This window comes from Macroventuria anomochaeta (assembly GCF_010093625.1).
Source record: "Macroventuria anomochaeta strain CBS 525.71 unplaced genomic scaffold BU25scaffold_29, whole genome shotgun sequence".
NCBI classification, from domain to species: domain Eukaryota; kingdom Fungi; phylum Ascomycota; class Dothideomycetes; order Pleosporales; family Didymellaceae; genus Macroventuria; species Macroventuria anomochaeta.
Window position 1 is genome coordinate 340,676 of NW_022985390.1, and position 12,463 is coordinate 353,138.

General features: G+C 51.1%; 5 protein-coding genes across 5 annotated transcripts; 2 read left to right on the forward strand and 3 right to left on the reverse strand.

Annotated features, from left to right (window-relative positions):
* Positions 1-1,295: 1,295 nt before the first annotated feature.
* Positions 1,296-3,148, forward strand: BU25DRAFT_134096 (peptidase C45 acyl-coenzyme A:6-aminopenicillanic acid acyl-transferas-like protein). Its single transcript, XM_033700536.1, has 3 exons — positions 1,296-1,580; positions 1,651-1,971; positions 2,023-3,148. The coding sequence occupies exons 1-3, from the start codon at positions 1,545-1,547 to the stop codon at positions 2,689-2,691; spliced, it is 1,026 nt and encodes a 341-aa protein (XP_033558975.1). The 5' UTR covers positions 1,296-1,544; the 3' UTR covers positions 2,692-3,148.
* A 17-nt stretch (positions 3,149-3,165) lies between these two features.
* On the reverse strand, positions 3,166-5,954 carry BU25DRAFT_134080 (GAL4-like transcription factor-like protein). The gene is made up of 2 exons (XM_033700535.1): positions 5,612-5,954; positions 3,166-5,560 (listed from the first exon to the last, which is right to left on the reverse strand). Exons 1-2 carry the CDS (start codon positions 5,675-5,677, stop codon positions 3,605-3,607), a joined length of 2,022 nt encoding a protein of 673 aa, XP_033558976.1. The 5' UTR covers positions 5,678-5,954; the 3' UTR covers positions 3,166-3,604.
* On the forward strand, positions 5,762-8,316 carry BU25DRAFT_134098 (uncharacterized protein). Its single transcript, XM_033700537.1, has 7 exons — positions 5,762-6,291; positions 6,343-6,410; positions 6,461-6,529; positions 6,581-6,916; positions 6,980-7,502; positions 7,552-7,766; positions 7,829-8,316. The coding sequence occupies exons 1-7, from the start codon at positions 6,232-6,234 to the stop codon at positions 8,112-8,114; spliced, it is 1,557 nt and encodes a 518-aa protein (XP_033558977.1). The 5' UTR covers positions 5,762-6,231; the 3' UTR covers positions 8,115-8,316.
* A 1,113-nt stretch (positions 8,317-9,429) lies between these two features.
* BU25DRAFT_134426 (uncharacterized protein) lies at positions 9,430-9,722 on the reverse strand. Its single transcript, XM_033700538.1, has one exon. It carries the CDS (start codon positions 9,662-9,664, stop codon positions 9,503-9,505), a length of 162 nt encoding a protein of 53 aa, XP_033558978.1. The 5' UTR covers positions 9,665-9,722; the 3' UTR covers positions 9,430-9,502.
* Positions 9,723-10,099: 377 nt separating this feature from the next.
* Positions 10,100-12,434, reverse strand: BU25DRAFT_373614 (glycoside hydrolase family 47 protein). The gene is made up of 4 exons (XM_033704042.1): positions 11,468-12,434; positions 10,633-11,421; positions 10,315-10,581; positions 10,100-10,263 (listed from the first exon to the last, which is right to left on the reverse strand). The coding sequence occupies exons 1-4, from the start codon at positions 12,148-12,150 to the stop codon at positions 10,221-10,223; spliced, it is 1,782 nt and encodes a 593-aa protein (XP_033558979.1). The 5' UTR covers positions 12,151-12,434; the 3' UTR covers positions 10,100-10,220.
* Between the last annotated feature and the right edge of the window lie 29 nt (positions 12,435-12,463).

Sequence of the window (12,463 nt, forward strand, 5' to 3'; positions counted from 1 at the left end):
AAACCAACTCCCCTGCTCCTCACATATATCCGCACCCCAATCCTCGTCCCACCCCTTCATTCCCTTCTCCTCCTCCAAGTCGCACCCCGCCCAAACTCCATGCCCGCACGCAGCCAACTATACCACTTGAACATACCACTTGAACAACGAACCCACAGAAGCAGACATGCCCTCTGTCTACCTCATGCTGCACCTCACCGACCGCACCAAAGAAAAGCCCGTAGTGACGATCCGCCGACCCGAAGACATGGTTCAACACACCGAGACGCCGCTGGTCTGGATGTTCTTCACTGCTCTGTCTCCGCTGGGGCCGAGGACGATGGTGCAAGTCGACGTTGGCCTTCACATTCAGGACAAGGACTGCCTGGCGGCAGATTCGAGGGGTCTGTTCTGGAGTAAAGAGGAGGCTGAGAAGGCGGCGCTAAAGAGTATTGAGGAGACGGTTGTTAAGAAGATGCGCAACTGGGAGGAAGTCAACTTTTTGTGGAGCTGGCGGGAGGTGGAAAAGGGTGTGGGTGCTTTAGGGAGGATTTCGGGGGCCGCGGATGGTGGGAGGGAGTGGTGGGAGGTTGTTGAGGTGGATGTTGCTGTTTGACCGTGGGTGCGGGATAGTTAGCAGTGATGTGAGGAGATGTGGGTTTCGTCGTCAATGAACACCTCAAGAGTGTGAACAAGCGAGAATAGCGCGTGCCAATCTTCGAGACTTGTCCTTCCATTGACAGTATCGTATATATAGTGTGAGGCTTACGTTGTGGCGAGCCGCCAGCAAAAGCAGACACGAACCATAAAAGCGTCAACGAACTAACAACAACACAGCAACAGCAAGATGTATCACCATGAAACTACAAAGACCTTCATCTTTTTGAAGCCCGCGAAGTCCGCGCGAAGTGCCTGTGGGGTTGGCTGGCACGCCAGTCTTGGTGTTGAGCTTGATGTCGGAGTCAGTAAGCCGTGGTGGCAAGCGCTCGATTCTCAGGAATCTACCAGTCGCTCACTGCATCGATGTCAATACTGTAAGGACATAGTGCTTGCTTTGGCATGTTGAATGTTTTAAGGTCTTGCACGATTCCTGGGCGTACCGATTTGTGACACGGTTCTGTTGGAGCTGTTCAGAAACCGGGAGCTGCTCCTTTGTCAAGTTCCCAGGACTTCACCCCTCTTTCGGAGATATTGACGCGACCTGATACCATCCCAGCTCTTTACATGTCGGTACATGTTCCAATCGTTCATCTTAAGCTTCCATTAATAAGAAATTGACAACGGCTATCAAAGTGGAGTCATCCGGAAGTCGGCCGATTCGCAAATGTCGCCAAACGATAACGTCATCTGCATAGTGTTCTTCGACAGGTGGCGTGATGGAGGAGCGCGAAAGGTGGGGGTGAATAGACGGATGTGAGCGCAGGTGAGGGGCAACAGCCTTCCGAGGATCACTCCAGGTGAGGCAATCCGGTGTCAGTGAGCAGGGTAAACGTTATGTAAAGACATTTACACCCTGCGGTTAGGGTGATTTGCATTCCTCAAGAATCTTTTGAGAGATATACAAGATGCTGTTCGTTGAATGCAGAGGCACACCGTACGAGGTAAGAAGGCGTGGCGTCATTGCCTTTCCCCTCACATGCTCCTGCCTCCACCAGCTCACATATACAATAGATAGGTTTTGAACATGGCCAAGCAGCCAAACGCCAGGTCGATCGCTGTATCACCTTCTACACAAAGCTTTTTCTGAAGAATTGTAAGATGGAGTGGCCGCAAGTCCTGCAACATGCATCCAAGTTCGAGCGACAGGCAAAATCACAATGGCCAGCATACCATGAAGAAATGCAAGGCATAGCCGACGGTGCTGGGAAAGAGCTGTTGGACATCGTAGCCATCAATGTGCGAACCGAGATCAATTTCGGTCTATTCAGTGATGGGTGTACGGCGCTGGCGTGGCATACTGAGAAGAGGGCGTGGTTGGGGCAGAATTGGGACGTGAGTATTGAGTGAGGTTTAGTCTGAAGATGCGATATTGACAAGAAACAGTGGGTGACAGAGCAGAAGCAAAACCTAATCATCACTAAGATCACACAGCCAGATAAGCCCACCATCATCCAGGTCACTGAAGCCGGCATCATAGGCAAGATCGGATTCAACAGCGCAGGCGTAGGCACTCTCTTCAACGCCATCAGAGTCCATGGCGCCGATTCAACGCGTCTGCCAGCACACTTTGGGCTGCGTATGGCGCTTGAGAGTAGTTCTGTCGAAAATGCTGTACAAAAGCTAGAGGGATATGGCATGGCCTCCTCGGCACACATACTTCTCGGGGACCCGAATACCTCTTTAGGTCTGGAGTTCACGAAGTCAACGTTCGCACACTGCGAGTCAGATGCTGCGGGGCGGATTGTTCATGCAAACCATCTGCTGAAAGAGCATCTGGGCGAAACAGACACAGTGTGGCTGAAGGACTCATTGACGCGAGTCCCCACAATGACGGCAAATGCAGCGTCGCTGGGTGCTGAGCCTAGCTGGGAGGCATTCAGTAAGCTGTTCGAGGACGAGCAGAATGCGCCGGGTTCGATTTGTAGGACTCAGACAAAGGAGACTGGGAGCGCGACGTTATTCAATATCGTGATGGATCTGAGGAGTAAGAAGGCGGTGGTGAGATTGGGCAGACCGACAGAGCCGGAGGAGACTATCGATATGCAATTGTGAGCGGACTCCGACAGGCAAGCATCCTGTGTCAACATGTTATAGTTCTGCCTCCCAGCCAGTTGTAAGAACCCTCTACGGTGCACCCCGGTCTGTCTTTTGGAAGAAATGGGACATGTTGTTATGTGATAGTAGGTATGCGTCGTAGCAGAGCTGCATAATCTGCAACAGTACCTAGGTACGGCAGCCGGTCTTCGATCTGCTGCTGTGAGGCATTCAATTCTGTTGCGACACACTTGTCCTAGATGTGTGAGTGCAGGTGTGTCCACTGATCATTCCCAGGGGTGCTCTCGGTTCGGCGCGTATGATGAGGCGTTGACAGGTATCGCTCAGAAACGTGTACCAGTAGGAACGTTCCCAGCAAACTGGTGGTCCAGCTATCGCTGCATGCAAGTAGATATCTGTGAGGATCCCACGTCAAACGAGTCGTGGTTTATGTGACCTCCAGTATGCAGAAGCTGCAGTGTTCCTGCTTGCTCTGTTCGTATGCCGAAACCAACGACTGTGCCACAGGATGACGACTCGTGACTAGGAATGCCGGCATATGGCTTGACCTCAGCCTTCGTTACACTTCGTAGAAGGTGCTTTTGGTCGCAATGAATGTACAGGTTTGAACAACGGGTCGTTGACCTGTATAGGCTGATCCAGATCTCGCAGAAGACCGGTGACGGTGCGTGCAGAAGGAGAGAAGGTAGCCAGGCACGGCAACTGCAATAGACATACCTGACCCTGAATCGTGCCGGTGTGATTATCCCTCCCTGCACACGTCTTGTCCAGTTGACTCTGCTACTCCACCTCTGCATGGGCTTGTACGAAAGCCGGTGATAAGGAGCGCGATTCCGAGGTTTCAGAAGTTGTGACGGTGTTGACTGTCCTTCAGTCAACCGCAACTTTGGTGACGATCGAGACGTGCAGCTCATTGTGCTTCCATCCCATGCATGTGCTCAATACTTGGATATAAGTGGAACTCAGCGTTCCAATCTCGAGGCGTAGTGGTGTGTGCGTATGCATTCAGCGGCTCGATTGGCTCTGATGTTGCAGTAGGGTTGAAGAGATTCCAGTGGGAGAGACCCCCTCCAGGCTCGGTTGTTGCGAGGCCCAGGTTCTCGTGCATAGTTTGATCACATGTCGTTGGCGTAGCAGATTGAGGCACTACAAGCGTGCTAATGCTTGCCTTGGAAGCGTACAGGTCCATGTACTCCTTCTTGACAGGGGCCAGGGATCTCTCATACTCTTCGAGACAGCGGGTGGCAGCCGTCCAACGCTCGCGAATCGAACGAAAACACTCGGCGAAGACATTCATCGACTCCTCCACTTGTTCCCAGCGGAACGTGGTAAGGACCTCTTGTTTGCAATATTGCAGGCCCTCCAGGAAGACAATGGCGCAATGGAAGACGTGATGACATGGGTGGAACACATATTTGATCCTCCCAGAAGCGGCCTCTGACTGTTTAAAGTAGCCTGCAGCTATCTTCACAGCATTTGCCAATGCAATCATTCTCTGATCTGTAGTGGGAATCGGGAGGCGTTTCGAGGGCCGGTTGAGCATGAAGTAGACGTATGGCACAGCGATATCAGAGTACAGCATCATCTCTTCCCATCTTGCCAATAGTCCTGGGTCCTGGTTTGCGCGTGCTGCAGCGTAAATCTCTCTTTGCCATTGGTGAATGCGGTCAATGCAGCTTTGTCCCCAGGCCTCGATAGAATGAAACCGCTTCGGAATGGGCTCATCGTGCCACATGACCGAGACGGACTCTGCTTCGATGAGTCGAAAGCTGCATATGATTCGCTGGGTGAACTTCGACACTCGCCCTTCGGGGACGGTCCCGTGCTGAGTGATAGCCGTGTCGTCGATCTCCAGAGGGAATTTGACTTGGATACCCTTGATGGGTAGGCTGGTAGGAAACAGAAAGATGGAGCATACCCCGACCTCCATCTCCCATGCGCACCAAAACAAGCGCCGGCGCATATCGCGTTGGTAGTCAGAAATTTGGGCGTCGTTGGGCAGTTCTTGATGAAGACCCAGATCTATCACCGATTGGCTTATTAGACCCGTCAAGAGCCAAAGATCTGCCATACTAGGGTTCAGGAAGATGTACTGCGTCAGGAGGAGGATCGCCTGCAGGCCGGCAATGTCGTTCGTTGCAACTTTGGGAATCCATTGCATGGCGCATCTAACGAGTTGGTACGCTTGCTGGTTGGCCTTCACCACGTTCTTCCGGGCGTGCGTACTCAAGGAGATGGCCATGATCATGCATACGATGTACTGATTACGAATAGAATCATCGCATGACTTTGATGTCTTTTGTGGGTAGATGGAGTTGAAGGCTGTCGTTACATCAGTCCGATGGTATATGGGATACTGCGTGATTACTCGTTCAAGATAGTTCTCGAAAAGAATTTTCGCGCCATTTTCATCGGCAATCAAATCGCGAAACAAACTTATAGTCGGCGGGTTGATGATTGACCTCGGGTGGTTTTCGTCGAGATCAGTGGATCCCACAGGTCCTTTCCTGGATGGCAGCTGTGTCCCCTTAACAACGCACTGTAAAATGGGCCTCGCTTTGGAGACACCGAGAAACGGGGGAGTGATGTCTTCCATGGCTTGATTGACAAGACTGTCGGCAAAAGCGCATTTCTCCGCACCATAGTAGCTTGGGTGCGCTTCGGAAGCATATGAGGTAGCTGGTGACAGTTGACCAAAGCGTCTCGATGAAGATGGGCTCTGAGCTCCCTCCAGCCGGGCAATGTGAGCTTCCAAATGATCAGCTATGCTCCGGTATGGCAGAGTCGAAGCTGTCGAGGAGTCAAAGCCAACGCATCTTGCACCGGCATCCACGCATCGAGTGCAGTCTGGCACTTTGAAGTCGCACTACCATACGTTAGTATGATGGCCATATAGTGAGACATCGTAGGTAAGCACCGCAAGCTTTCTCTTCCTGCACCTGGCGCAAGCGAGAACACGACGGCGCACTTTATTTTTCTGCATCGTGCAACGTGGGCGCTACGCATCTACAAGGAGATTTCGCAAGGCTCATGGCGGTATGGAGCCCGTCGTGATGGTTGTGATGATGCTGGGAACTCAAGGTCAAGGCTCAAGAATTGGGGCGATTCGCGCGGTGGTCAGCCGAGTCGTTATTTGGCACCCTCGGGCTTAGCTTGGGTTAGCGCGCTCATACAACGACCACGTTTGTATGTATTCGTCAACGTATTTCCACGTCTCTACTTGATATTCCAGTGAAGCTGTCTGTCCTTGCATTTGAAGAATGCAGCGTTTTCAAGGGTATATGCAAGTACCCATGTACGTTGCGCGTACGCAAGTGAGGGTGCCGATGATCCGCGGTTGGCAGTTCCTTCTGCAATGGGCGGCGCTTGCCAGATAAGACTCTCACTCAGTTCCCTCGCATCACGGTCATCCCAGTTCGTCACTTCCCAGCTCATCGCACATCGATGCTGTTGCCGCCTTTTGCATCTGTGATGGCGACATATCTGGATAGTTCTGACTCTTGAAGCTTTGGACCTTTGCCACCCGACATCGCCCGAATGGCTTCCAATACTAGTAACAGCAACGCACCTGCGGTTGACTTGGACGCTGTGATTCAGGTATTCCTTGTTAGCCCAGAAACTCGAATCATCAACTCATGTGCGCAACAGGGCTTGCCTGCATGTAAGCGCTGCCGGGAATGCCGCCGTGGCTGCGACACACTTCTCCCGAAATGCCGGTTATTGCTGCTCCATCCCGACGGCTGGCTACCTGGGCTAACAACAACAGACAATGCACCAAAGCAGGCGTTGATTGCGTATACTACGATCATGGTCGTGGCGCGCTGGTACCTCGCAGGTACGATGGCTGAGAGTCGACTGAACTTGGACAGGCCCTTATAGTGTGCAGTTACATATCTGAGCTCGTCGATCACGTGCGCAGGCTTGAAGCAGGAAACAACCTATCACCTGCCGCATCAGTGGACACACCACAAAGTGCGAGCTTGAACGCGGCCGCAAAACCTGAGCCAGTTCTGCCAGGCACCAGTCTCCAATATGAACATCACTTTGCGTATGCAGCGGACAGCTACCGTTACCTCGGCTCAGAATCGTGTCTTCTGAAGTCACCGCGGTTGCAGTCCACTTATGTTCGCTCTCCATTCGACGAAGAAGATGACTTCATTCTTGAATGGAAGACTTCGCCGCAGAAACTACACGAGCTGGTGGAAGAGTATCTGGAGTGCATGTATGTGTTACCAATTGTGCACGCATCTCAGCTGTGTGCTAACCAGGGGTGACAATCTCATAGGCAGCCAGTGTACCCTATCATCGATGTGTCGCAACGATATCTCAGTCTGGGTGTTCCTACAGACCTTGCACCTATCGAAACCTTCTCACTCAACATGATCTATTCGATCGCCTGTCACGTTATTCCCAATAGTGCAAAACGACAGGACGCTCGGGATCTGTGGCAATCATCAGGAAAACAGGCCCATTACCAGGCAAACTGCCTTAAGTACCGCAATCTCGCTGGCAAATTTTACAACAAGGCTATGGACCACGTTGAGGCGGCAACTCTTGAGCCCACCATAGACACGCTTCGAGCAGTGCTTTTGATGGCTATAAACAGCTTGTTCGATCCAAAGTCAGGCAACATCGGTCAGCAGATAGCTCTTGCTGCACGTATCGCTTACAGTCTTGGGGCGAAAGCAGAACAAGAAGGATCAACGCCAAGTAATGCAGAGATGCTTCGAAATATGCACATGACCATTTTCAGCATAGAGAACGAGATCGCCTCTACCTTAGATCGACCAGCGACATTTCCTGAACCGGTGGGTCTAGTCCATCGAGCTTTTGAAACATAGTCGCTGACGGTCGTAGCATTGGGAACTAAGCTTTGACAAGACCAGGCCCGCTGAGTATATGTGCTCGCTCTTTCGATTACAGCATCGGTTTCGTAACGGCGACTCGACGGTAAAGTCGAATGTGAGAAAGCTTCTGCCACGCTTAGACGAGAAGGCTGAACTGCTTCCCGTCGTCCGTATCGCTCTACATACTACCGTACTCCTCTTAGACCCCAGCTGGGGCAGTGCATGGTGAGTGCTTCTCATTACCGTCGAACCAAGCATCGATCCTTACTAACTCTTACCTTCGCTAGGTATGTGCTTGAGGCTGTCGTAAGCCTAGGCGGTACATACACGTTTCTTACACCGCACTGGGTATACCGAGCTGGTACTATTATCATCCAGAACATGCCTGAGATCTACGAGGGCAACGTCATCCAGCTCTACTCCAACACAGTTCATGTCCTCGAACTTTCATCCTGGAAGTGGCCAAGCTCTGCGGCGCTCAATGCGTCCCTGGCCGATCTCATGACGCACATGAAAAGCAAGTATAGGCCGAACTGGGCCGATAAACTTCGACTTGGAGATGTCAGAATATGAACATTCGTCTACACGGCGCCCAAGCAATCGTGAGCACCAACATTAATCAGGGCTGCAGTCAAACACTCACGCAAACATCCGACACTTCTATCAAGTTCTTAACAATGAAGATTCGACAGAAAACCATCAAGAGGATATGACAAAGGACTGAGAACAAGCGCAGGTTTGCGTCAATTGTAAGCAGATAAGTCCTCTTGGTTGATCGATTCTTTTAAAAAAAAAACCCCTGGTCGGGACAACAGTTCATTCTCGCACAATAGAGAACATTCTCACGTCAGTATGGCATCGACAGCCGGTCAGCTATACATTGTTTAGCGATAGTTCTTCCCATCTGGTGTTCATATTAAAAGCCAACTCTCGAACGCCTTTGCGAATTCTCATCCGCACGCTATCATGCACAGAGTATGCGACACTTGTGTGAGAACTTTGGAGTGGAGCCCATCTGTACAGAAAGACCATTATCATATACTGTAGATACTGGCTCTTGTACCCACGAGATCACCATTGAACCTATACGCTTACCTAATAATGTCCACCCGGACCAACAAGAACTTGGCTACATAGTCGCTACAAAATTATGGACTACGCATGCCCAGGCGATGAAATGTCCGGTGGCATGGGACATCCGTTCACGATTCACGCACGACGACGCATACGAGACTGCTGCTGTCTAAGCGTACCAGTGTGCGGATTCATGCGCGGACGTACCGTCACAGCTTACCGTAGTTCACGATAGAGACGGGATGCCACTATGGGCTGGGAAGAAAGAGGTGGAGACAAAGTTCACAGACAGGGTCTTCGAGAAGAGTTTTAACTTCGATCATGAGATGAATGAAATGGCCGAGGGTCTTGGGGCGATGGGGCTCGTCGAACAACCACTCTTTTGGGAGAGAAGTTGATGCAGAGAACGAAGTTGCAGGCACATACAAGCCACTCTGTCACCTCGACATATCGCAATTCTCGCAAGAATGACAAATGTTTCAGTGGAACTTGCGAAGTATCACTTTTGCACATGCGGACTTTGCGCAGCGAATACTTTATATGATAGCATGCACTCTGGCACTTTGACAGGACGCAGCACAATGCGATGAGGGACAACAATCTTATAAGTCTCAACTACAGATGAATGGAACTTTTGCTTAGGCATACTTCAGTGGCTAGTTATCGTTGAATATGACGTTGTGATGGGTTTGTGCGTGTTCGAGACGAACGCTGCGCTCTTTGTGATAGTCATGCTTAGACTTGTTGTTGCGGTATTGTTCGGTCTATGCAAGACTTTATTACCTTTGCTTAGACTGTTCTGGACTAGCACGTTCCAGAGCCAGTATATAGTCGTCTTCTCCTCACTAGATAGCAACTCAGCGCAGTATTCCATAGACCCGATAGTCCTAGCGACCATTAAACGTCACAAAAGAGGAAGTAGCACCAAAGGCAAATCCTACGGGAGCTAGGTAAAGGAACTCAGGAATTTGCAGAGTGTTACGTTTGCGTTTGCGAGCAGTGAGCCGGTTGCTGAGCGGACCTATATTGCGCTGGATAACGTCAGGCATATCAGTCACTCTTGAGCGGCTGAGATGCTAAATAGCCCTGGGTAACTCACGAATGAAGAAGAATCGTTTATAGTGTGGATGGTTTCAGCTTGGCCGCAGTGCTGGTGAGATGACGGCAATACGACTCGATAATATTTGACTAATGGACGTTAGCTTCGCTTTACCCAGTCCTTGCGATGGCGTATAATAAATGGTTTTTGGGCTTCCAGACCGACCGTTTTAAGGTTGTGGACGATTGAACAACGTCATGGTTATTTCACTAATACTTTCACCCCGTACTGCTCTGCCCCATTCCTGGCAAGGATAAAGCACGCACCATGCCCACACCTCCATAAGACAATCTCGACATCCAACAACAAGCTGATTGAAACAAACGATAGAAAAACGATAGAAGAATGGCGTTGCTAAAAGATGTATATTGTAATTGACGTATTGCCTCAACTAACAGCATAGCTTACCCCATGGTATTGTGTATTCTCCAGAACCTGTTGATGCTGATCCATTCCCATAGCTGTCTCCGTGTATGCTTCAACAGTCTATACTTACCAATACTCTTTTACGTCGCCAGCGGCCTGCGCAGCGGATGTGCCTCCGTATTACTGCTCCTTTGTCAGCACAGCTCTCATCAAAACGAGATACTCAAGACTCACAAAACAAACTCATCCAGACTCATCAGCTCCGGTTCACTGAAGATCAGATAAAAGTACTTCAGCGTCTCGGCCATCCAAAAACTCTCACACTGGTCCAATTTCTGACTTGCGTGGTCCACGGGCAAAGTCACATCTGCGATCGCAGAGTGTGCGATGTCGGTTATTGTCGCGTTGTTGATGGACTCGAACATGCGCCATGCTGCATCGGCGAGCGAGGGGTCACCAGTGATGCGGTAGAGGACGAAGACGGATTCGATAGCTTCTGGTCTGCATACCTGTCATCAGCTCCCACTCAAAGAATTGAGAAGGTGTACGTACCGCAATAGATACCGACGGTCGCGGATTCTAGCAAACCCAGGAGGCAAACCATCTTCCTTGATGATGTCCGCAGCATCTAACTGTCTTGCATACTCGTCAAACCCCGCCGACTTGACAGCCTCGTTCCACTTCTCCGTGCGCCACGTACAGTCTTCCTCGCCGTAGCACGGTACAAGTGTGAACTGTTCTGGCATAATTCCCGTTGGCATGCTGTCGTATGCCCATATACACCCATCAACCAACTTCCGCGCTGTTTCCAGCTCGACTGTGCGGTTAAAGACCTTGGCGGCCAGACCTACCATGCCTCCTGTAAAGCAGGCGAGGTGCTGACCGTCAGGGGTCAATTTGGTGCTGCCTGTTGCGCTGCTGATGTGTGCGGAGCCGGACATCAGGATGTCGGCGTTCTGTGGGTTGAGCGGGCGGAAGAAGAGGTGCTGTTTGGCTTCGCGGATAGCGTTGGAGTAGAGGTTGTGGTACTGAGGGTCGAGACCGTTGAGCAGGAGGTGCTGTTTTGGGAGGTACTCGTATAGCGAGTCGGACATACCGCCCATTGTGAATGTTTTGTCTTGCGAGAAGTCTTCGCGCGCGGGGCTGATGCGGACGGGGAAGAGACCGGGGATCTTGGTGCGGTCTTGGTGTTTGGATAGCAGGGCGGATATGCGGGCTACGGCATCGTAGTATTTTGCGTCTCCTGTCAGCTGTGTAAGACGTGTGAATTCGAGTGTCAATGAGCCTAGCTCGGCACTGAGTCCTTGGCCATCAGCTTCTTGATACATGCGTAGGGCAGCGCTGGCATTGATTAGCAGAGCTCGGGTTTACGTAGGGTACAACGAACTTTTCCCAGTTCCAACGCCCAATGGGCATGCGATTTGATGTGTCAAAAGCTGCATACAACATGTCTCCCAGCTCCGTTGCTTTGTCAAGCAGGACACGGTGCTTTGCTTCGCTCACATCGTACGCGCTCAGCAATCCGCCCAAATAACGTATCGTGGTCTCGAACACATTTAGACGAGGGATAGCACTTGTGGTGAAATCGATCCTCTTGACAGCCTTTACGGCAGCTTCAAAGTCTTCATCTAGGCCCATGATAGCCAAAGTATCCAAAGTATCGACTAGTGTTGCGCCACGCTGCCCAAAGCCATTTGTGAAGCCTCCTGTTACCGGAGTGACTTCGTCTTGCAGCCATGCGTGCTTCTTATATCCGTTCCAAGAGTGCAAGAACGCTTCTTTCACAACAGCCTGTCTATGCAGCCTTTCTGCCTTATTGTGTTGTGTCTCGACGCCGAACTCATGCTGTATGCGGGGAATAGCGGAGGATGTGCCCGTTGGTAAGGGAATCGTCGAGGCCACTGGGTATTTGGGAGGTATGTCTTTCCATCTCACTGGCCCTTTGACTCGAGTCGAAGATGTAGTGGTCGGTAAGGGGAATTCAGCGCCCAGCGTGAGCTGGCGAAAGGCAAGGTAAAGGAGGGTCGTAGAAATGCATAGGACTGCAATGCGTCGTATTATAGGGCTCATAGCGGCCAAGGTAGAAGTCTAAGATATCCAAATCATCTGCGATATAACAGAGGGAGTACAGTGAACTCCAGACACGCAGATAGAAGGCCTTGAGGAACGATGGAGACTAGTCAAGACTAATTGAGCAGCTGCTCGGAACGAGCGGATGATGGGGTAAAGATAGCGACAGCGATAGAGAGCGCAAAAGTACGAGAAAATCCAGAGCAGCAATACTGAACACCAAGAGGCATTCGACGATAGCGAGAAGGGGCAGCACGCCCCCATAGCGGGTCATGGAGGCTCAGACATCCCATAGTGGAGTGCTTGGCTGTCT

Coding starts and splice junctions, on each gene's coding strand:
- BU25DRAFT_134096 (XM_033700536.1), top strand. CDS start 1,545: ATGCTGTTCGTTGAATGCAGAGGCACACCGTACGAG. Junction 1,581..1,650: donor GCAGAGGCACACCGTACGAG/GTAAGAAGGCGT, acceptor CATATACAATAG/ATAGGTTTTGAACATGGCCA. Junction 1,972..2,022: donor GGTTGGGGCAGAATTGGGAC/GTGAGTATTGAG, acceptor GACAAGAAACAG/TGGGTGACAGAGCAGAAGCA.
- BU25DRAFT_134080 (XM_033700535.1), bottom strand. CDS start 5,677: ATGCAGAAAAATAAAGTGCGCCGTCGTGTTCTCGCTTGCGCCAGGTGC. Junction 5,561..5,611: donor GCAGGAAGAGAAAGCTTGCG/GTGCTTACCTAC, acceptor AACGTATGGTAG/TGCGACTTCAAAGTGCCAGA.
- BU25DRAFT_134098 (XM_033700537.1), top strand. CDS start 6,232: ATGGCTTCCAATACTAGTAACAGCAACGCACCTGCGGTTGACTTGGAC. Junction 7,503..7,551: donor CAGCGACATTTCCTGAACCG/GTGGGTCTAGTC, acceptor TGACGGTCGTAG/CATTGGGAACTAAGCTTTGA. Junction 7,767..7,828: donor CCCAGCTGGGGCAGTGCATG/GTGAGTGCTTCT, acceptor TACCTTCGCTAG/GTATGTGCTTGAGGCTGTCG.
- BU25DRAFT_134426 (XM_033700538.1), bottom strand. CDS start 9,664: ATGCCTGACGTTATCCAGCGCAATATAGGTCCGCTCAGCAACCGGCTC.
- BU25DRAFT_373614 (XM_033704042.1), bottom strand. CDS start 12,150: ATGAGCCCTATAATACGACGCATTGCAGTCCTATGCATTTCTACGACC. Junction 10,582..10,632: donor GACCGTCGGTATCTATTGCG/GTACGTACACCT, acceptor ACAGGTATGCAG/ACCAGAAGCTATCGAATCCG. Junction 10,264..10,314: donor AGTCTGGATGAGTTTGTTTT/GTGAGTCTTGAG, acceptor ACAAAGGAGCAG/TAATACGGAGGCACATCCGC.